At 50.6% G+C, this 21872-nt stretch overlaps 1 protein-coding gene across 2 annotated transcripts; it reads left to right on the top strand.

Annotated features, from left to right (window-relative positions):
* LOC136636751 (clusterin-like) lies at window positions 1-21164 on the top strand. 2 transcript variants are annotated; one of them, XM_066611998.1, is made up of 9 exons: window positions 1-84; window positions 11111-11222; window positions 13176-13324; window positions 14587-14757; window positions 15564-16014; window positions 16528-16641; window positions 18690-18916; window positions 19240-19412; window positions 20957-21164. In XM_066611998.1, exons 2-9 carry the CDS (start codon window positions 11135-11137, stop codon window positions 20961-20963), a joined length of 1380 nt encoding a protein of 459 aa, XP_066468095.1. In that variant the 5' UTR covers window positions 1-84; window positions 11111-11134; the 3' UTR covers window positions 20964-21164. The 2 variants fall into 2 exon arrangements, with proteins under 2 accessions (XP_066468095.1, XP_066468096.1); XM_066611999.1 differs by lacking the exon at window positions 1-84 and adding an exon at window positions 156-241.
* Window positions 21165-21872: the final 708 nt, after the last annotated feature.

The raw sequence follows: 21872 nt of genomic DNA, 5'->3' as shown, positions 1-21872 counted from the left end.
CCTATAAAGAGCCCTGCGCGGCTTGCTGCGCCACGGATCTCCCGGGCGACGAGGAGGAGGACGAAGGACCGGAGCAGTGCTAAGGTGGGGGCATCCCGCTTTGGGCTGTGGTCCGCTTGGTGGCCCCGCAGGCAGCGCCGCGCCGCGCCTTGAGCATCTGACGCTTGTTCACACGTGCCCGGCAGAAGAGGCTGGCAAGCGGGGTGCATCCCCTCTCTGGCTCTGAGTGGGTCGCGACTGGGTGAGCCAGCCTCGCCCGCTCCCTTCGGCTTTGCCTGGGCATGGAGAATGCGGAGTTGGGGCGGGGGAAGCCCGTCTCGTGCTTGCAGGCAGAAACGTCACGTGTGAACCGCTGCCCTAGGGATGTGGGAACGCTGGCCGCCTCCAGCTGAGCTCTGTGTCGCTCAAAAGCGTGTTTCCCGCTAGATCAGGCGTCTGACTTGCCTTCTCTGGAGGGAAGGGCCTTGGTGGGGGCTTGCGTTGCAAGAGGGGGGGATGATCCTGGGGCTGGTCTTGGGAAAGCCTAGTCTGGACCCGCCTTTGGGATGAGGCAGGTGAGACTGCAGGAGCTGGGAAGGCAGGCTTTGTGTGGTTTTGTGGTTGGGCTCTGGTGTTCACTGCTGCGGTGTAAGCTTGGCCAGGTGGTGGCCAAATTTTGGTGCTGGTGGGCTTCTCTGCTCCCTCCCCCTCGCTTAGAGAGAGGTGTGCACATTGGTGAGGGTGTGGGGTGGCTGGTGTGTTTGGAGCTGCCTGGGACTGTTCTGGGAGTGGGAAGGGAATGCTGCCTTATGGGGAGAGCCCAAGCCTGGTAATGGGGACTGTGAGACTGTCCATCTGGTTGCTGTTTTGAGCCATTTCTGCCCAACGTTGCATATATGCAACGGGGATCAAATGTGTGCATCTATGGGCTGAGCAGAAATGGGTTAAAGCTGGGGCTGCTTCCACACTAGCCCTCTTATCTGAGGTTGCCACTCTTTGTGCCATCATTTCTCATGGAAAATCCAGTGTCATTGTGAAGGTGTTGCAATCCAGGTTTTTTTCAAATCTGATTTTTGGGAACTTTATTGCAAAAAAAAAAAAAAAAGAAAAAAAAAGTGCTGTTTACTATGCTTAAAAAAATTTAAGGAAACCAATAATTGCAACCTCTCATGCCCCTGGGAACAGCAACTGAGAAGCTTATTAAAAGAGAGTTTACCAAGAATTTCCCAGCTGGGAACAGCAGGAAGCAGTAAGAGGTCAGACCTCAAACTGCAAATGTTAACTCTGGAAAGGACTTTTACTTGTCCATATAATGTATTTGGAAAGAGTTTGGCCTCCTTTAGAAAGATCCAGCTGTTGCTGGATGATATGGTGCTGTGTGGAACTCCTGTCTTAATTATTAAGAATAAGCTGCTTTTTGCCAAAAAAAAGTTCACAAAGTGATTTACGCGTACATAGCGAAAGGAATGAAGCTCTAGTTCTACTTCCACCTCACTGTAAATGAGCAATGAATGAATGAATGAATGAACCTTTATTAGGCATAAAGAAATCATAAAAGCAAACATAATCAGTCCTAATCCCATTTACAAAATGAGCAATGCTTCAGCAGAGTGGAAGCGTCTCGACTGTGACCAGAAGTCCTTGTCTTGAGGATGGACAATCCATTCCTAGAGATGGCAGCCGAGATGGTTGGATTAAGTGGTCCAGGTACAAACAGTCCCTGCAAATGGGATGTGTTGTGATGCAGCCTGGCATTGGTGCATGGCCTCTGCAACCATGCTGTTTTGGAATGACAATGGATGGGAACAGTGGGGTTGGCTGGACCATCGATTCCTCTGCTCAGTCATTCCTCTGCTCAGTCATCAGATTTCTTTCAACAGCTTTTCAAGTCCTCCTGGTTTTCCCCTAAGACAGGCTTCTGCTTCCCTGCTCAGCACCAGCTGGAAGCAACTGATGGGGAGCCTCGCACAGCATTGCGCCCTTCAGGCGGTGCCTCCACACATCCCATCCTCACCAGGCCAGTTAAACGGCAGCATCCAGCCCCCAAAGAACTGGGACCAGTAAACTTATGTTTTGCGGTCAGCTTTTTGCTCACAAAAGTACCTCCCAAATGGTGCAGAGCCTTGCTGGATCATTCTTGATACAAGCCTGGGTACTTGTGGCCCACCACCCATATAGGTGGGTTTCCCAGGGGTTTGAAGACCTTTTTTGTTGCTTCCTGGGAACTGGAAAAAAACCAGGTGAGTTCTCCCGTGTCTGGCAAGTTGAAGAAGACACTGCCAGTGGGCTGCATTGGGTTCAGTGATTCACAAACCCTGGAAGTTTTGTCTTTAGTCTTGCACTCTGGGCAGCTTTTTAAGCTTTGCTTGGATCTTGCTTATTCCCCAGCCTTCTGTAGCAGAAAAATGTTTTCATCACCCGGGGCAACTTGCCCCAGAAACACAAGAGATGAGGGACAGGAACAGTTTGGACAATAACTGTTTTCCTTTGTTCCTGCTTGAAATGAAATTGTGCCAGAGAGCTGTGTTCAAAGAGCAGGCGAGGAAGAGTGCCAATCACTAGGGTGAGACAACAGTGGCAGGATAATCTCTGTGACACACACACACACACACACACACACACACACACACACACACACACACACACACACAGACTGATGGCAATAAATCTCATCATTGGAAGGCCTTCAGATTGTGCCCAGCCATATAGCTGCAAAATCTGCCAGCATGAAACCCAGTGTGTAATTAGTCTGTTGTACTCCTTGCCACAGGATGTGGTGATGGCACCTGTCATAGATGCTTTTAAAAAGGGATTGGACAAATTTATGGAGGAAAAGTCCATGACAGGTTACGAGCTATGATGAGTGTGTGCAACCTCCTGGTTTTAGAAGTAGGCTACCTCAGAATGCCAGGTGCAAGGGAGTGGCAATAGGATGCAGGTATCTTGTGTCTTGTATGCTCCCAGAGGCATCCGGTAGGCCACTGTGGGATACAGGAAGCTGGACTAGATGGGCCTTTGGCCTGATCCAGCAAGGCTCTTCTTATGTTCTTATGCTGTCAGCCTGCTTTTAAAAAATGAAACTTCCAAGGTAGCATGGCTTATTGGTTGGCGTGTCAGGCTTGTATCAGGGAGATCTGGGTTCAGCTCCCCATTTAGCAGGGGCAGATTTAAGTGGGGGGGGGGCATGGGTGTGTGGCCCCCCAAAACCATTGTGCCAGCAGGGAAGGGCATCTGCTGGGATGAGGAACAAAATCGGGTGCTGGGGGAATGCCTACTGGGTGGGGCACTGGTGTGATTGACTGGAATGGAAGCCCAGGTCTACCTGGCAGGTAGATCTGGGCTCCAAGTCCAGGTGGGAGAGCAGTTCTACCCACCCATCAAACCTTGGTCACAGAGGCCAAAGTTCAGCCAGGAGCCCAGCACTAACCAAATGGTTGACCTGGGCTCTCGAGTTGTTAGTGCTCATGGGCCTCTCCCCCAACACTGGATCTGCCCCTGCCACTCCGTTAGGGTCATGGCTGGGTGACCTTGGGGCAGTTGCATTCTGTGAGGTGGGCTAGGCTGGGCGGGTGAAACGGGGATGCCCTGTGCCCTTTGGAGGAAGACTTAGAAATGCGGAGCTCAGGGCAGTCTCCACTGACTGGCAAAAGGAAATGGGAAGTGCTCTTGCCCAGGGCTGTACCACACTGACTATTCATAGGTGAGGGGGCACCTGGGGCTGGATGGGTGTGAAAACAAACCCTCTGGGGGATGATGCTATGGCTTGGTGTTTAAGCCTGTTTGTGTTGCTTGCAGATAGTCCCTCCCAGGTTTAATCTGATGGCTGTTGCTGGGAAAGACCCTCATCTGAAAGCCTAGGGAGCTGCTGCCAGTCAGTGCAGACAATGTTGAGCTAGAGGGAGCAATAACTTGACTCTGCGGCTCCATCAGTCCCTGACCCACTGAGGCTCTTGTGCTCTTAGCTGTATAACCACAAAGTCCCCCCATACATTGCATGTCCCAGCAGTCTTAAGTCAAGGCTAGAGGGAAGATGTCATGGGGTGGGGGTGGGAGTGGAGGAGCCTTGCAGAGTGATGGAGCCAGAGGAGCACTGCTGTGGTGCTCAAGGCTGAGATTAGGAGAGTGTTTCAGCTGGAGATAAGGCGCCAGACGGGGAGGAGTTTGCTTGTTTGGCATTTCCGTGCCTCTTTGTTTTCTTGTCCAGGCAGAAGGGCAAATTTCCAGCTTCACTGGTTCTCCACAAGCCCCTTTCTTTGCCCTTCAGTTTCTGTTCAGTCAGTCGATGCCTCAATGGCCTTGGATAATAAAGAGGTTCAAAACAGGTACCCAAAGAGGCCTATTTTTCTGAACCCGTTTGCGTTGGTGTTTTCTGTAGTAATTGGGAACATCTGCATCTGGACAGGCTGTCTGTTTGGCTACAGAGCGCATAGCCGCAAGCAGAGCCATTCTAAGCTAGATGGCAGCTGCCCTGGCTTCACATGCAGGAACTCTAGTAAGGACATGGCTGAAGTCCCCCAGCACCCTTTGTTGTGTTGGATGGTGAGGTGATGGCGCAGAATGTTTGGGACTTGAAGCAGATTTAGCATGCAGAGAGGGCTTGAGACAGTCTCCCGAGCTGTCCACAAGGAGGGCCAGAAAAGACCCTTACTGGTTCAGGCCAAGCAACTTCAGAACTCCCTTTTCAGATGTTCCTGGGAAGCCTGTCAGTATGGCATGGAGGCCAGAGCATTCCCCACTATAGTGTCTGGTCTTCAAATGCCCTGAAATATGGTGGTTCTCTTCAACCATTGTGGCTGATTGCCACTGCTGATCCTGGCCTCCCTAAATGTGTGGTTCTCACCACATCATGGGACAGTGAGTCCCACAGCTTGATTTGATGTGGAGAGACTTTTGTGAACAGTCCCAGATTTCCTGCCAACTGCTTTTGGGTGATGTAGAGAGAGATGCTTCTGTTTAGCTGCTGTCTCCACTCAGTGTGTAGATTGCTGCAGTTACCCCGGCTCCCATAATTGTCTCTTTCTAAGAAGGGGTGTCTATGCAATTCTGCAGGGCAGAGGTTCTGAGCAGGAGACCTGCTGTGACATAAAGAGCTTGCGCACTGTCAGCCTAAGGTCCGTTCTGCCCTGTGGTGCTGCTGTGCCCAGGCAGAGCTCCATTGCCTTTCCCAGCCACCTGGGATGCCAATGATTGAACTGGAGACCTCCTGCATGCAAAGCAGGTGCCCTGTTACTGAGCTGCAGCCCTCCCTGGCAAGGTGACACCAGTCCCAGGGTCTGCGTTTGCTTTCCCACGCAAGCGAGCTCTGCACAGGCCAAGGGCCTTGCTAGGTGCCCAGATTGTGTTCTCGTGATAATAAGCCTCCCCTTGTTGCAGGGATTCAAAGCGCACCTCTTCCCCAAGGCCAGTCCTCAGCACCGAACACTCCTGGCACTCAAATGACAATATTCCGGTGCCGGGGACATTTGAGGTTTATGGTGGGTTGGTTGGTTTGTCTTTGCTAGACACTGTTTCTTAGTTCTAGAGCTGCGCGGAGGCACTGAAACGAGCCAGTCTCTCACTGGGTGTTGTGGCCTGCATGGTCACCGGTTCCCCCAGCCATGAGAAGTTCTGGGGGCTGCAGAGCTACCTGAACTCCCTCCTCCCCATTGGATGATGCCTTTGATATGCTTGCCTTGCTTTTAAGTATGCAGGCTCAGCACTGACTGGAGGAAGAGAGCAGGCAGCATCTGGCTCCCATTCCAGAATCACAGATAGACCTAGATCTGCCTGACTGTCAACCTCCCAATGCAAACTTGCTCCCCTGGAGGTCCTATGCAGCCCACACCAAGCTGTCCAAGGGTGTGGGGTGATTATTGTGCAGTTGCAACCTTGGCATAAGAACATAAGAACATAAGAGCAGCCCCACTGGATCAGGCCATAGGCCCATCTAGTCCAGCTTCCTGTATCTCACAGCGGCCCACCAAATGCCCCAGGGAGCACACCAGATAACAAGAGACCTCATCCTGGTGCTCTCCCCTACATCTGGCATTCTGACTTAACCCATTCCTAAAATCAGGAGGTTGCGCATACACATCATGGCTTGTACCCCATAATGGATTTTTCCTCCAGAAACTCGTCCAATCCCCTTTTAAAGGCGTCTAGGCTAGACGCCAGCACCACATCCTGTGGCAAGGAGTTCCACAGACCAACCACGCGCTGAGTAAAGAAATATTTTCTTTTGTCTGTCCTAACCCGCCCAACACTCAATTTTAGTGGATGTCCCCTGGTTCTGGTATTATGTGAGAGTGTAAAGAGCATCTCCCTATCCACTCTGTCCATCCCCTGCATAATTTTGTATGTCTCAATCATGTCCCCCCTCAAGCGTCTCTTTTCTAGGCTGAAGAGGCCCAAACGCCGTAGCCTTTGCTCATAAGGAAGGTGCCCCAGCCCCGTAATCATCTTTTGCACCTTTTCCATTTCCACTATGTCTTTTTTGAGATGCGTAGAGGTTACCTGGGTCATAAACATATCACCTTCCTGTGATTCAAATAGGTCTCCTAGACATCTAAGGGTTGCTAACTCCCATTTGTTCAGTCCCAAGCCAGGCCTCGCTGGAGGGCAAAGCCAGAGCAACAGGCTCCTTCCTACCTCAAAGTTCAGTTTTGCAACACTATGTTGGCATTCTTTTCATTCCAGAATTTTAAGTCATTAGTTCTGTAGGTCTGTCTGTGGAGGTAGGGGGATGCCCTGTCTCCAGTGCCGTGGTGCTCCTTTTTCTCATCATTGCATCCTTCATGCGCTTGCTGGCAGGTTGGTGTTGGCCAGTGTTTGGAAAAAGGCCATTCTTGGTGACCTAGAGAAGTCTTCGTCCTCCCCCACTCTTGCTTGCTAGGCCTGAGATCTGTGGCTGCCCTGCTCAGGAGTCCTCACCTCTTCCTCCTCTCCTCAATTTGGCCTGCTGCTTTGGGCAGGCTAGCTTGTTTGGGCAATGCCCCCCTCCCCCAGTTCCCTGTGAGATCTATTTGTCTGTCACTGGTCTTGGAGGTCTGTTATGCAACTCTTTCCCAAAGGGGCAGAATAGCAGAGTAACCAGAAAGCTGGAATCTAGGCCAGCAGCAGTTTTTGGCTTTGGAGTTTGGAAAGGCTGGCCAAGTCCCTGATCCATGGCTGTGTCTCTCCGGCAGACACTGCAGGAAAGCTGACTTGGGGGTGACTCAGAGCATGTTTGTTCTCCCTGTGTGTTTGTGGATCCTGGCAATGGCTCCTCATCGGCTGTTCCTGGCACACCAGTCACCTGTCCAGTTGGCTGCTGGCACTTGAGCATCGATTTGACCCCTGTCAAATATTCCATGAAGCCAAGAATGCTTTGTGGATGGCTAGGTAGGTGGGGGATTTACCTCTGTTGCTACCATGAAAAGCTGACTTTTTTTCTTTTCTTTTTTTAAAGGTAGTTGGTGTTTTGCTTTACTTCTGTGCTAAGGGCATTTTAAAAAGACTCTGTAGGCCTGCAGTTTTCAAACTCTCAGGGAGTTTGAAGATTGCAGTAAGTCTTGCAGGGGAGGGAGGTAGCAGCGGTGGAGGGAGGGTAGTGACGCGATCCCCAGGATTGTGCCGCTAAGGGGGGCTGCAGGGATGGGGATATGTTCACCAGTCCCTGCAGCAACCTCCCGGGCGTGCAAGAGCATCTGCAGGGCTCCCCAGCCTTCTAAAAGTGAAAGTGGAGCGATTGCGCTCCAGCTCCGCAAAACCAGAAGTGGAGTGTGATCACTCCACTTTCACTTTTGGAAAGCTGGGGGGCCCTGCAGATGCTCATGCTGGGCTCCCTGCACCCCCAGGAGGCTGCTGCAGAGACTGGTGAGTGCATCCCAGTCCCTGCAGCCACCCCTTAGCGAAGTGATCCTGGGGATCGCGTTGCTGCCTTCCCACTGCCCCCACCCCTTAAGGGGGTAAAGGCCAGGGCTCTCAGGTTGGGGCATCGCAACGCTTCAGTTTGAAAAGCTCTGCTGCAGTCTGTTCCTGGTCTTTTGAGTTGTTCCCTGTTATAGAAACCTTCCCTAAAATTGTTAAAAGGCTTAATTCTTTGTGATGTTCGAGAGTTGGTGTCTTTTCCACAACAGCTGCTAATTGAGGCATCAAACCTATTGAGGATCAGATGATTCTCGTCCTCTTCAGGTGAATGCCTTCAGAGTATTTGACTGGTCAGTTGACTGCCTCTCTCAACCGGAGTTGGTCTCAATTTCAGCTCCTGGGGCCGCTGATGATTCCAGGCGAGGCAGCCACCTCCTTGACTGGCTTTAAGGGTCACGGATTTGGTGAAGCTCTGCCTGGGCCACTGTGAATGGTGCCCCCCAGGAGGTACAAATGTCTTTCCTCCTGGCTGTCACTAGAACAGCAAATGGTTTAGCGGAGGCAGGAAGCTCTTCTCTCCCCAGAAAATGTACACAGCGTTGAAATGAAAGAGGTGAACAAGGGACAAGCTCACTGCTCCTCAGTCTAGGGTTCCAGCTACTTGCACAGCTCCATGAATCAACAACTCAGTCAAAGACTTGTTGCATGCTGGCCAAGCACAATGAGCTGCTGCAGAGAAATGCGGTATTTAATTCCATGGAAGTTCCCGTTTTCAGTGGATCTCATGGGTTCCAAGTGGTCCGCATGGTTACCTGATTTCTGACTCAGATTCAATCCTGTGGGTGGAAAGGTTAGCATGCAATGAGGAGGGCCGTGCTCTGCGCAGGTAGGGAAGGGTCAGCAGATGGGCCACCAGACTTCTTCTCTTCTTGGTTGTTTATAGATGCATATCACAGCTCTTTCTGGACTCTGTGGTTTTGACCACAAGATCATCTGTTCTACCTTCTGCACTTTCTCCTTCCCTGTGATCTTTCATGGTGACAACCATCTTCTTTTGCAGCCCTTGTCCTACAGGCCTGGAACTCGCTTGGCCAAACATATGTGGTCTTGGTCCTCAGACCCAATTCTTCCTTATTTCTCCCTCCTGCATCCCTGTTGTCCTGTTTGTTAATACAAGACAGCTCCTAACTAAACATGGCACTAAAATATGGGGTACATAATACATGAAATATGGAGTACATGAATACATGGGGAGGGAAGGAGTTTGTCCCCCTCTTTATCCATCAGGCCCCTCCCAGGAGCTAAATAAAAGAACTGGTGGAGCTTACTGGTCTGGCAGGAAGCAGAGATTTCCAACAGGAGCTACCCGGGCTCCTACTGAGGGTGCCTGACAGAAGCCATAGTCCTGCAGAAAGGAGGTGATGTGCAAAGATGAGACCAGAGAACTCTGCCTCCCCCAGCTGGTCCATAATGAACAGAAAGACTTTGTGTTCCCTTGCCTGAATAATGTTATTTGATGGGTGTGTTGGGGTTATGTTGTAGAAGATATGGTGTTCTACCAAATCACATATGTAGGGCAGTGTGACTTAGAAGTCTCAGATCTGCTGCCTCTGTGCTGCAAACAGCCCCCAAACCTTATTGTGCACGTCTTGCGTTGCTGTGAAATTTGGAAGTGCAGGACTTCTGGTTTCGTAGCAGTGCATGAGGAGCATGGTAAGGAGGGGAACTTCCCTGCTTCTTACGTGAGCGAACAGGAAGCAGATCATTGTGGCTTGCATCACTGGCGTAGCTGGGGGGGCGCACTAAGTTTTGCAGGGAGCCTCACCGCAGCATGCAAGCAGCTCTTCCCCTCCCCTTTAGAGCCATGTGGGGGGGGGAAGCAGAGGTGAATGGCTCCCAAGGGGAGGGGAGGAGCTGCTTACATGCTGCAGGGAGGCTCCCTGCAAAACCTGGTGCGCTGCCCCCCCTCTAGCTATGCTAGTGGCTTGCGTTGGTGGCAGGTTGGAGGGAGATGGTGGCAGACTTGGGATGAAAGGCACTCCTCACAATCTGCCACTGATGCAGGCCCCTATCAGGTGCCCTTGTGGATAGGCTGGCAGCGAACACATTGTATAACGTCTCTCGGAACCAGGGAAACATTAGCCTTGCTTGGAAGGAGGCCAAGATACAATGCCGGAAATACCTTGGAAGACTAGGAAACTTAAAGGGGGGTGGCAAATGCTGGCTTGCATATTTTTGCCTGTTTCAACCTGGCCACTGGGGCAGGGTGGAGGTCAGATGGCACAGCCCTCTGTAGAAACTGAGGCAAAGGCAGTCGTGTTGCAAAGGGGTCCACCGAACAGAAGCTTCTCTACTTTATGCTACTCAGAGCTTATGAATGCAGTAAAGGAAATTTGGTGGGAAAGCAATACGTTCACTTGTGATTTGCTCCTGAATTGCCTGCATGGCAGGATGATGGAGCACTGGCTTGCCTGGGTTGGGTTCATGCCCATAGCAGAGCAAATCATGTGCTCAAGGTCATGTCAGCTTTTGCACACTGTCTTTTCTTACAGAGCTCCTCCAAGACTGGTTATCGTTGATGATGATTGAGAAACAAATTGTACAGTTCCTTCTGGGAAACCTTTGACAAGCTGTTGCATATATAATCCTAAGTACAACTTCATCCATGTACAAGCTCCGCTGGCCCCCTGCTTGCCAGAAGTGGCAGCTGGCACGCAATAGGGCAATCTCAGCAGGAGCAACTGGAGCGAACAATTTGGCCGCAGACTTCTCCAAACCAGCCTCCTGATTTGAACATCATGCAGCTTACAAATTTGAATCCAACAAATGTCATTTGGCTATCATGGTTGCTTGGTGGCTAGTGTCCGTCTCATCACCGCGAATGAGAAATGTGCACCTGTTGGCGAAACGGTCCCTTCATTGGCTGGCTTGCTTTCCTTTTGGAACTGTTTGCGTTCTGTTGGCAGTTAGGAGCTGTAGACTTGAGTATGGGCCAGAAGCAGATTTTTGAATTGGTTGTATCTGATTCTGGAAGTTAGGGCTCAGGAAAAAGGAGGCTGGTGTGCTCGGAGGCTGATGGGTCACAGGGACTGCATTTGTTTTCCCTCCGTCCACTCCTTCTCCCCAAGACCACTTGTAGAACTGGATTCCTGTAATGGTGCTATTAAATCTGTAGCACTTTTTCCAAACCAAATGGATCTTTCTACATTCTACCACTTAGAAGAGGAACAAAACAATAGGAGGTGTCCCCTCCAAAATGTCCTTAGTTGATTTGACTATCTTTTTTCCCCCTTCTTCTTTGCAGAAACCTGGCATCCCTTCTGTCAAGATGATGACCCCCACTTTATTGCTTCCACTGCTGGGGCTTCTCTCGTCCTGGGAGGGAGGCCACTGCCTTGTTCCTGAGAAGTTGGAGCGTAAGTAGGAGGTCTGAGTGTAGAGTTAGCACAGAGGCAATGCCTGCTTCCAAATACGTTCACAGGCAGGTGTGTGTGCGCGCATCAGATTTTGAGTTCTGGCATCTAGGGTGGAAGTGTTGGTTTTCTAAGGTGGGTAAATACTGTAAAAGGGGCTTCTGGAGGACATTTGTATTTGAATTGAACTTGGCTCTTTTTGCAGTTTTATTTTGGGCATGGAAGCCTGGTGGAGTGAGGAGGTATGTGGGATGGAGAGCTTGCTTAGGCTAATCCTAGGTCCATAATGGCTGTTCAACCACAAAACCACTGAACGCCCACATCGGCAAGAAATGCTGGCAGCATTAAGGCACTGTTGCTCAACCAGACACCTGCCCCATGAGGTCACTTTCTGGAATAGTGACTCACTCTTCCTCATGGGGGGGGGGAGATATCTTGCCTTGTTAGGGCACAGCATGTTCTTGTGGTGCCCAGTTGCGCAATGGAGACATGGTCCAGCAAATGAGACAGAGTCTAGAGCTCCATCTGGGGGAGATTAAGCATAATGGAGACTTGCTGGTGCTTGTGATGCCACCAATAAAAATCCAGAGAATTTCTTCTATTTTTATCTCTTAAAAGCCTTCTGTCCTACCTGCCTGTCCATCCCTGATGGGGCCCTCAAGGCAGCCAGCCAGCCAACAATTAGGAAACCATTTCTGGAACAAATGGACCACAGCAGTGGTAATAAACTCCCAAGCAGTTCTCAAAGGGCACCCTCAGCAAATGCATGTCTCACCAATATTTTTAAGAAGTATATCTGATGCCGCCCTGGCAGAGGTCGGCTGGGTCCCTAGGGGCAGCAGGTGCCACCATCAAGTGGGCCCTGCCCACCAGCTGCACCTCTACCAGTGGTGGAACATGGCGCAGGGCCTCCTCTGAAGACCAAAGTCTGTGCTTGGGTTCCTGTGGTAGGTGCTGCTTGCATAGGTTCTGGTCCTAGCGTCACAGCAAGGCGTGGTTTTCAGCTGTTTGCAGAGAACATTATAAAGGAGGATCAATTCTCTTGTGGCAAGGAGTTCCTCAGGTGTGTGCCATGGAAAAGAAAGTCCTGTGTGTCATTGTCAGTTGAGCCTCTGATTGTGATGGCACATATACAAGATCATGTAGCCCTCCCTGTTGCTGTCATGTGTTTTTAGTTTCCTGTGAACCTGGCACATGGAAATGCCTTCAGTGAAATTATAATTAACAGTATTTATATACCGCTTTTCAACTAAAAATTCACAAAGCGGTTTACAGAGAAAAATCAAATAACTGAATGGCTCCCTGTCCCAAAAGGGCTCACAATCTAAAATATGCAAATGAATACCAGCAGACAGCCACTAGAACAGACAGTGCTGGGGTGAGGTGGGCCAGTTACTCTTCCCCTGCTAAAAAAAGGAGCGCTCACTTGAAAAAGTGCCTCTTACCCAATTAGCAGGGGTTAATTATAATGTTTTTTACATTCTCTAGACCAGTGTTTCTCAAACTGTGGGTCGGGACCCACTAGGTAGGTTGCGAGCCAATTTCAGGTGGGTCCCCATTCATTTCAATTTTTAAAAAATATATTAGACTTGATGCTACCATAGTATGTGACTGTATTTGGGGAAATTATAGACTTGTTCTCTTAACAATGATAGTAAATGGGACTTACTCCTGGGTAAGTGTTGGTAGGATTGCAGCCTAGGATTGTTAAAAATTTTCCTGCTTGATGATGTCACTTCCGGTCATGGCATCACTTCTGGTGGGTCTTGACAGATTCTTATTCTAAAAAGTGGGTCCTAAAATAATAATAAATAATAAACTTTATCTATATCCCGCCCTTCCCCCTAAAGGGACCCAGGGCGGCTACTGCTAGTGCTAAATGTGTGAGAACCACTGCTCTAGAATGCTGTGAAGGTGACTTCCCCCTCTCTCAGCAGCCACCTCTTTCTTCCCCAGAAATGTCTGTAACAGGAAGCAGGTACATTGACAGGGAGGTGGAGAACGCCATCAATGGAGTCAGGCAGATGAAAACGCTCATGGAGAAAGCCGACAAAGACCACCGAGACATCCTGAATGCCTTGGAAGACACCAAGAAGAAGAAGGAGGTCTGCCTGTCATTTGTTCTAGGTCTAGCAGACAAGATAGTTTCCCTTCAGGCGTCTCACTCTATGGCTGGCACAGCTTGAAATATGACTCAGCGCTGAATCATAACCTTTCCACTCATTGATTGTGCTGCCAGGGTACTGTCTTTTACCAACATTTGCAAAAACAAAGTGGCAAGAGGTTAACTCCTCACCCTCAACCAGACCTCCTAAGTCCTTATCACGATCAGTGCATGGCCTTAGGATGCATGCGCAAGATGGTGATGTGAGGCCCTGAACCAAGGGTGTATGTACAGGTGCTGGGGTGGAGCTGGCATTCTGGGAAACTTAAAGTGACTTTACATAAAGCACTCTGGTGTGTGGACAAAGTGGCTGTTCCATGTGTTCATGTTTGGCTTGATTTCCCCCCCCCCCTTTGAAGTCCTAACTTGATGTATACAAATTATGGTGTGGGAAAACAAAATAGTATTTTGAAGGCGCATACTACTTCTCTGTGTCCCCTTTCATATAACTTTTGACAGCTCTTCCTGAGAGCGGAGTGTGTGTGTTTAGAGACAGCATCTCTCCCACAAGAGCAGCGGTTCTCAAACTCCCCTGGAGTTTGAGCCCTGCTGTAAGTTCTTGCATGGGGACGGGGGAGGCAGTGACGTGATCGCTTTGGAGGGCCTCCTGAAGTGCGCAAACTGTCAAAATAATGATTGCAACCCACTTCTGGTTTTGAGACTGAAAACTGGAAGTGGGTTGCGATCGTTACTTTGAGTGCCTGCGTGCTTTGGGGGGCCCTGCGGAGGCTGGTGTGGGGCTCCCCGCACCCCCTGGGAGCCTGCTCCAGTCTCTGGTAAGTGGAAGCAAGCCCCTGCACCCCTTGACAGCGACACCATTCTGGCGATCATGTTGCTGCCTCCCTCCTCCCACCCCTTAAGGGTGCAGAGGCTAGGGCTCTCTGGCTGGATCGCTGCGATGCCCCAGTTTGAGAACCACTGCACATGAGCATTCCTCTTCAAGGCACTGTCAGGACATCACCCAATCAAGGCCCTGTACTTGGTGTTGATGCTCAAGGTAGTACAACTCAAAAATTGCACACATGGGCATTAGATTCATCTCCTCCCCTGCCAGCTTTAAACAGTGAGGGTATCTGTGTGATCCTTCCACCTCTCTCATCCATGTGAGCCAAAGGAGAATTTGTCACTACCTGTCCTCCCTTTGGCTGCTGTCTTCTCTGTGAAGGCCCAGTGCAAGAACTAACAGCCCAGTTTCTTCCTTAGGAGGCCCTCCTCCGTGCAAAGGAGACCGAGCAGCAGCTGACTGAGAAGACAGAGGTCTGCAATGAGACCATGTTGGCTCTCTGGGAGGAGTGCAAGCCCTGCTTGAAGCAGACCTGCATGAGGTTCTATACTAGGACATGCCACAGTGGTGCTGGGCTGGTTGGAAGGCAGGTGAGTGAACTAGCCACGCTGTGGCCTGTCTATTCCCTGGATATCAGACATCTTGGGATTAGGTCGTGCCTTAAAATCTGAGATGTTGCCTCGGCTGATCCATGTGGTTGGGAGGAGTGTGGTACAGAAGAAGGCGTAGGTCAGTGGGACACACATCTTCCATGTTTTCCCTGGTGTTCTGGGAGGGTCTTGCCTCTTAATTTTCCTGTGAGTTTCGGTGGATAAGAAACCAACAGCGGTCTCCATGACAGCACACCTATCTTGCAGAGGGGCAGGTCTTTGTTCTGCCAGAAGCACAGTACTAGGCTAGGTGTACCAATCCCCTGACCCCAGTGTAGGACTACATCTTGTGTTCCTTGTGGCTCCCTGAAGGGCTGCTTTCTCTCACTCAAGTCTGCCCAACCCCTAAACTCTTCCTGCAGAGAGTAAGAGGATGTCCCAGGGAGATGGCCTTCTCTGCTGTGGCCCTGGACTGTCCACCCCAGGGGCGTTCACCTGGCATTGAATGTGGTGCTTGCTCAGCACCAGATGAAAACCTTCACTGTGACTTTTTTGAGTTCTGAAGCTTTGTGGGAACCTGGTTCATGCTGTCATTGGTGTTTCTCTGTGTAATTGCACTTAATTGTATGTCAGCCACTCTAAGAGCTTTGTGCCCGATAGGGTGGGGTACAAATCTTCTGGGTAACTGAATGCTGTCCCATATAACTGATGGTGCTGGGTTCTCTGGTAGCAGTGCTGGGAGGCCCCCTGGGTTCCTGTTGTGTTCCAGTTTGAGCCGCCTGAGAAGTTTTCTTGCTTGTCTGCAGCTGGAGGAGTTCCTGAACCGATCTTCTCCCTTCTCCATATGGGTAAATGGGGAACGCATTGACTCCCTGATGGATGTGGACGAACAGCAGGGCCAGCGGCTGGATGATCTGGAGGAACGCTATGCGGTGGTGGAAGAGGGAGTGGACGACCTCTTCCAAAAAAGCACACAGGTCTATGGGCGCTTCTCCCCCTTCTTCCAGTCACCCTTTGGTGGCTTCCGGGATGCTTTCTGGGCACCAGTCCGCAGCATCCAACGCCCGTTCCCAGGTTCCCGCATTGCCAGGAACGTGCCTGCCTTCTCCTTCTTCCCAAGCAACTTCCAGCACCATCAGGAATTCCATCAGCTCTTCCAGCCACTTTTTGAGATGACCCAGCGCCTCTTTGAGGGAGCTCAGAGGGCCATGGAGCAGGATGGCCAGTGGCTCGAGGGAACCCGGAGACCTTTCCTGGGTAGGTTCCTTGCAGGAGAAGAAAGGCCATGGGCTACTGAGCAGATCTGGGGAATGGGCTTGTCTTGGCTAGTTAAGTTGCTGAACTAGCCTGCGTCTGGGAATGTTGCAACTATGGAAAGAGCCTTCAAGAGCTAGAGTGCATTGTGGAACAAGGTGTGCCACTGTATTCCCGATTCTGGCTTTTGCAAGGTGCCATATGTGCAGACTGACTGGAGAGATTCTGATGTGGTGAAGACTTGGATTTGGACAACTGGTTAAAGTGCCTAGTCCAAAGGTCTCTATGAGCCCTACATGAGGAAAGCCCTGTTTCACTTGCCATCTTCAGTCATCCTTATGATACACCGCTGTATGGTAGACCACTGATATCCCTTCTTGCAGCGCTTTCTAAAGCTAGGGGAAGCCCAGTTAATCTGGGTTTGAGTGACAATACTGGCCAGGGGTTCAAATGTACCTGAGAGGCCTGGGGGTCAGGAGCCCCACGGTGATGCTGCTTTCTGCTTATCTCTTCCAGTGGCACCCTATCCCAGTGATGACCGCATGGTGTGTCGTGAGATCCGGCGCAACTCTGCAGGTTGCCTGAGATTGAGGGAAAAGTGTGAGAAGTGCCAGGCAATCTTGGATGTAGGTGAGTCAGTCAGGGAGAAGTTGCCAGCCTAGGGTGGATCTGTTTCCCATTGCCATCAAGACTCTGCCTTTCTGCTGTGATAGCACCTCCCATGTGGGACCTTCAGAAGGGCAGGATTTAATGGATACCATTTTAAAGCTGGAAAACAGAACTGGAGGGACTGCAGGAAGTGGCCAGACAGAGCCAGACCAGTGCTTTGCTGGCAGCCACAACTCTCCAGGCTCTCTGGCAGAAGGAGGGAGGCCTTTCTACCCAGCTGCCATGGAGCAGCTGCCAAGGCTTGGAGACCCAAAGCAGTTAGCTCCACCTAGTTGCTGGGATTGTATGCAGTGAGGAGAGCATTTCAGCAGGCACCCCATGGGCATTGAGCTTTGATGCAAAAGCCCTCAAGGCAGCTAACAAGCAAGCAGAGTGCAAACTGGAAGATCCACTGCCTGAATAAAGGAGAGAGCCCTGCAACAGGTGGGGTCAGCAGCTTAGAAACCACCACTAATAAAAGGGATCTTTAAGACCAGTAAACCGCAACTTCAGCTGGCACCTAAGATGATCCCATGTCTAGGGGGAGAGTTCTGGACTTTGGGCACCACACAGGAAAGGCCTCCACTCCTCCTTTTCCTCATCTGCTCCACCCCCCTCCTTTTCAGACATGAATGAGACAGGTTGTATTGAGCAGAAGTGGGGAGATGAGCAACATTCAAGGTAGTCCCAGTTGTGAGCAAAGAAATATTCTGATTTTTTTTTTTTTAGAGCTGGCTAAATTATGCAGGCAACTGATGGCTCTTGGAGTCCTAGGATGATAACCAAGCAAAGCAGATGCAGCCCAGTGGTTGGGCTCCTTCCCAGGCTGCATAAATTCTGTTCCAGTGGTGGAGCCAAGGTTGGCTGAGCCCGTGGCTTTTATCTGCAAGTGCTTGCATGGGTGTATGTGCAGTGTCTCTCCCCCCCCCCGGATGAACTTGGGTGACCCCCCCTTCCTCAGCACTCTGGCAGCACTGTGGGAGCAGTGCTCAAGCAGTTTCCAGGCCTCCCCACCCACTACTGGAATATCTTGGAGGCCTCTGTCATTGAGGAAGCACAGGTGCAGATGGGGGAGGTGGGACAAGGTGGTTACAGGGCACATGACTTGGTTGAGGAGCTTGTGCTGCCGGTGGCTGCATAGGGGGACTTCTGTGGACCCCTGGCCAGTGCCGGACCTGCCTGCCCTCTGACACTGCCTCTGCTCTGCAGCTTCACACAAGTCAAGACCAGAAGCAGCAGGGAATTCAGCCTTCCTGTGTTGTGTTGGCCTTTAGTCCAAATAGCTGTCTCACATTCTCAAGGGGCACTGTAGGCATTGTGTGCCCCTTCAGCTTTCAAATGGCAAACCTTAAATCCTGGGTGCCCCACTTTAAATTTGCCAAATGAGAGGTGCTGTCGCAATACCTTGTAAAAATATTTTTTTCATAACCAACCAGGAGTCCTTGACTGAAAATATGTTTCTCCCAGTGGTCCAGGGAGGCTCAGTCTCTGTATCTTGGCATCTCTTTATATAGGTGAAAATATATCAAATATATAACGTCAAATATTTCTCTGCAAGCTGTGGGTCTGCTTTGGCCTCTCTCGTTCTCTGTTTGATAACTGGGGTCCCATTTAAGAATGATGCTGGGCAACTCATGAGCTGTGCTGCAGGGGATGTGAGACTCGGGTCCTTGGTCCCTTCCTGTGCAGCCTAGCACTGCATGTGCCTGGACTGTTGGTCCTTGGTGCGTGAATGCTCCTCACACAGAACCCAGAAACCTGCTTGGCATGTGACCCCAGAGCATGGAATCCAGTTTCTGCTAGGTTGCTCTTGAATTCAGCCAGCTTCCCAGTTCACCTTGGACCTGGGAGCGGCAATGGATTTGGGGTAATTTTGCTGACGTGTGCCATACTTGGGATTTGGTGAGCCTGCCTGAGATGTGCAGGTCTGAACTCAACTGATAGGGGTGTTGTGCTTTGGATGCTTCCCAAGTGTGGTCTTTTCCCTCTTCTGATTCTACCCTTTTCCTCCTGCCTCAAACTTCATTCAGATTGTTCCCAGACGGATCCAGACCAGACCCTGCTCAGGGACCACTTCAAGGACCACCTGCTAATAGCTGAACGACTGACCCGGCAATATGATGACCTCCTCAGGTCTTTCCAAGAGGAAATGTTCAACACCACAAGCCTACTTGACCAGCTCAACAAGCAGTTTGGCTGGGTATCTCAAGTGGCCAACCATACCCTGAATGGCAATCAGTCTCTGCGGGTCATCATGGTGTGTATGTGTGTGCCTGTGTCACATTCCTTTACACCCTGCTCCTCTATTGTGTGTGATGGGGGTGGCATTGGGGGGTGGCAAAGGGCTGAAACACTTGGTCCACATGCAGAGCTCACTGGCTCAGTCTCTAGCATCTTCTGACCCATGTTTTGGTTTGATGTCACGCTAATGGTTCACGTAACGTTCTGAGCTGCCCTGGAGAACACCTGTGCTGAAGAGTGGGGTACAGATGCACAGTTGGGAGAGATGGGGTGTGGTGGCTGTTCTTCCTGGTCAGCTGCACCCCACAGCTACTGAGGCACACCTTTTCTTTCTCCAAGGTGCAGACAAATTCTTCCACTACAGACCTGTCTGAAGCACCTGTCACTCAGGTGAATGTGCAGCTCTTTGATTTGGACCCTCTGTCCCTGACGGTGCAAGGAAACATAGATGACCCTGGGTTTATGGAGTCAGTGGTCAACCAGATCCTGCGCCAGTACAAGGAGAACAAAGTGTATGTATGATGGGGAGAGGGCACTCAACTTGTTGGGGAAAACATCAATTTTAATAAAATGAGTGTCCAAATTCTGAAACTAGAGCACTGAGGGAAGAATGACCTGCTGCAGTTAAGGCCTGGTTCTCACTGAGCAGACCTGTTTGTGCCTTGCGGATTGCAGTGGAAGGCTTCTGTGGCTGAATGCATATGAAACTATTTCCTGCACATGCAGAAACACTAGCTGTCAAGAAGGCTAGGCTAGAAGCTTTCTCTAGCCTAGGGTTCTCCCTAGGTCTCCCACCCCAGCCACAAAAGCATCAGTGCTGCTGCCCCTCCCCCCCAAGCTGCCAGGGTCAGTCCCACTACTGAAGCTGCTCTGGGTTTCTCTGGTGCATCATCCCGTAGGGTGAAATGTACCTTCTTCTGCCCTCTGCCCTGGCCAGCGGCCTGCATATAACGAACACTGGAATGTGCTTCAGGGTCACACACTTGCTCCACCTCAAGCCAACAAGCAGCATCTCTGCCCTCTCTGGGGCGCATGTGCTGCCTTTTCATAGTACTTGTACTGAACAAGGCAGCTGGGAGATGGTTTTTTGGGATGGGCATGGCAGCTTTCATACTGTAAGCACAAAAAATTGACCACACAGACAACCACAGTGGATTCTACTGCAGCAGAGCACAGACACAAAAGAAAATTGTACATCTACACAGGTTCATGGCCCAAGGACACTGTCTCACTGCCATGAATCAGCTGCTGACAAGGCACAGACATGTAGAGGCCCACGTTCTAAGCCGCTGCTGCAAAGCAGTGGCAGCTTTGGTGGTCCACTGCCCTGGGTGGCAACCTGCTCTGCTGCAGCGACGTTGGCGTGGGGGGGGTGGTTTGTGGGTGGGTGGCAGTCATGGGGCAAGTTGTGGGAGACAGGCATCACTCACCCGGTTTCCCCCCCCCCTGTCAAAACCACAGCATCACCAGTCCCTGACCCTGATCTCTCTGCTGCACCCTGCACTTGGTGCCAGGCCACCTGGGGACTGGTTCAATTTCTTTCCTTGAGCAGCCAGGCCAGGTATCTAAGGAAGGGACTTCACTTTCCTCCGCTTGCAAGCAGCGTGGTCTGCTTTTTATAGGAGGCAGTGGAACTCCAGATATTAGGAATTATTCCCTATATCCAGGACTATTGTATATTCAGAAATATTCATAAGTACTCCCAGATTCAGCATTAATTTCCAAAGCTGAATATGCACCTGTATAAGGTAGTTCTTATCAAGTGGTGTAATGTAGATGAAAAGTGACCCCCCCCCTTGTGGGGGAAGAACTAGACCTATGAAGCTTAATCAAGGCATGCATGACCAGGGTTGCATCTACAAGTGAGACATTGTGGCCTGAGTGTGTTGTCCCCTATTTTAAATCAATAACACAGAGGCAGAGCAAGCTTCCAGTGATGAGGAGGTTAAAACTCCCCAATCACCTTTTCGGCTCATGCTAGGGTCTGTGTCATTGGAAAAATGTACCCTATGGTATTGGGTGTCTGTTAAATTGGGTGTCTTTGTGTCTCCAACAGGGAGTAACTCTGCCTGCCCCCTTCAACCTCTGGCCACGACAAGGAAGTGAAAGAAGAAGCCATAGCCTCCTGCCTAGTCTCACAGAGAAGCCAGGTTCACCAAGTCCCGCCAGTCTGCATTTTGTAGTTCACACTATGTATCGCCTGCCCTATTTCTGCTGCGGGGTCATCACCGATCCAAAACTGAAGTAAAAAGATTTAGACCTAACAGCTGCTGTGTGCTTGTGTGACTCTGTTTGCTAGACAAGGAATACCCACTGCAGTCACTCCACTGGCTGCCTTAAGTCCCTGGACCGTGGTTTCATTGCCCTGTAACATAAAAATAATGAGCATGGGCAAAGTACACTTTCCTCCACATGCACTATACAGCCTTTGTCTCTCTCTCCCCCCCCCCCCATTACTAGGCATGTTCTAAAATGTGTTACATGCCTATGGGGAAAATCTACTGCATGTGCAGGGACCAAGTGCAGCACCACAAACATGTGTAGAACAGTACCTCTTAGGCAATATTCCCCCTTCTTCCCCAAATCTGGGTTCAAATTTTAACTTGCATGGGCTGGTGCCAAGAGATCCTGGGGAAAAACTGACTGTCAGTAATCTCCTTTTAAAAGACATCTAGGCCAGGTACCATCACCACATCCTGTGGCAAGGAGTTCCACAAACTACACTCTGGGTAACGAATATTTCTCCATTCTTCCTGCCAGTCCATTTTAGTGGATGCCCACTAGTTCTGGTGTTGTGCAAAAGGGAAAAGAACTTCTGTCCACTCTGTCCACCCCATGCATAATTTTTTAGGTCTCAGTCATCTCTCCCCCCCCCCCCCCAGTATTTTCTTTCTTGACTGATGAGCCCCAACTGCTGCAGCCTTTCCTTGTAAAGGAGGTGCCCAGCTCACTATTCATTTTGGTCACTCTCT

This window comes from Tiliqua scincoides, chromosome 1 (assembly GCF_035046505.1).
Source record: "Tiliqua scincoides isolate rTilSci1 chromosome 1, rTilSci1.hap2, whole genome shotgun sequence".
In the NCBI taxonomy this organism is placed as follows: Eukaryota; Metazoa; Chordata; class Lepidosauria; order Squamata; family Scincidae; genus Tiliqua; species Tiliqua scincoides.
This window is presented reverse-complemented; position numbering and strand designations above follow the sequence as displayed.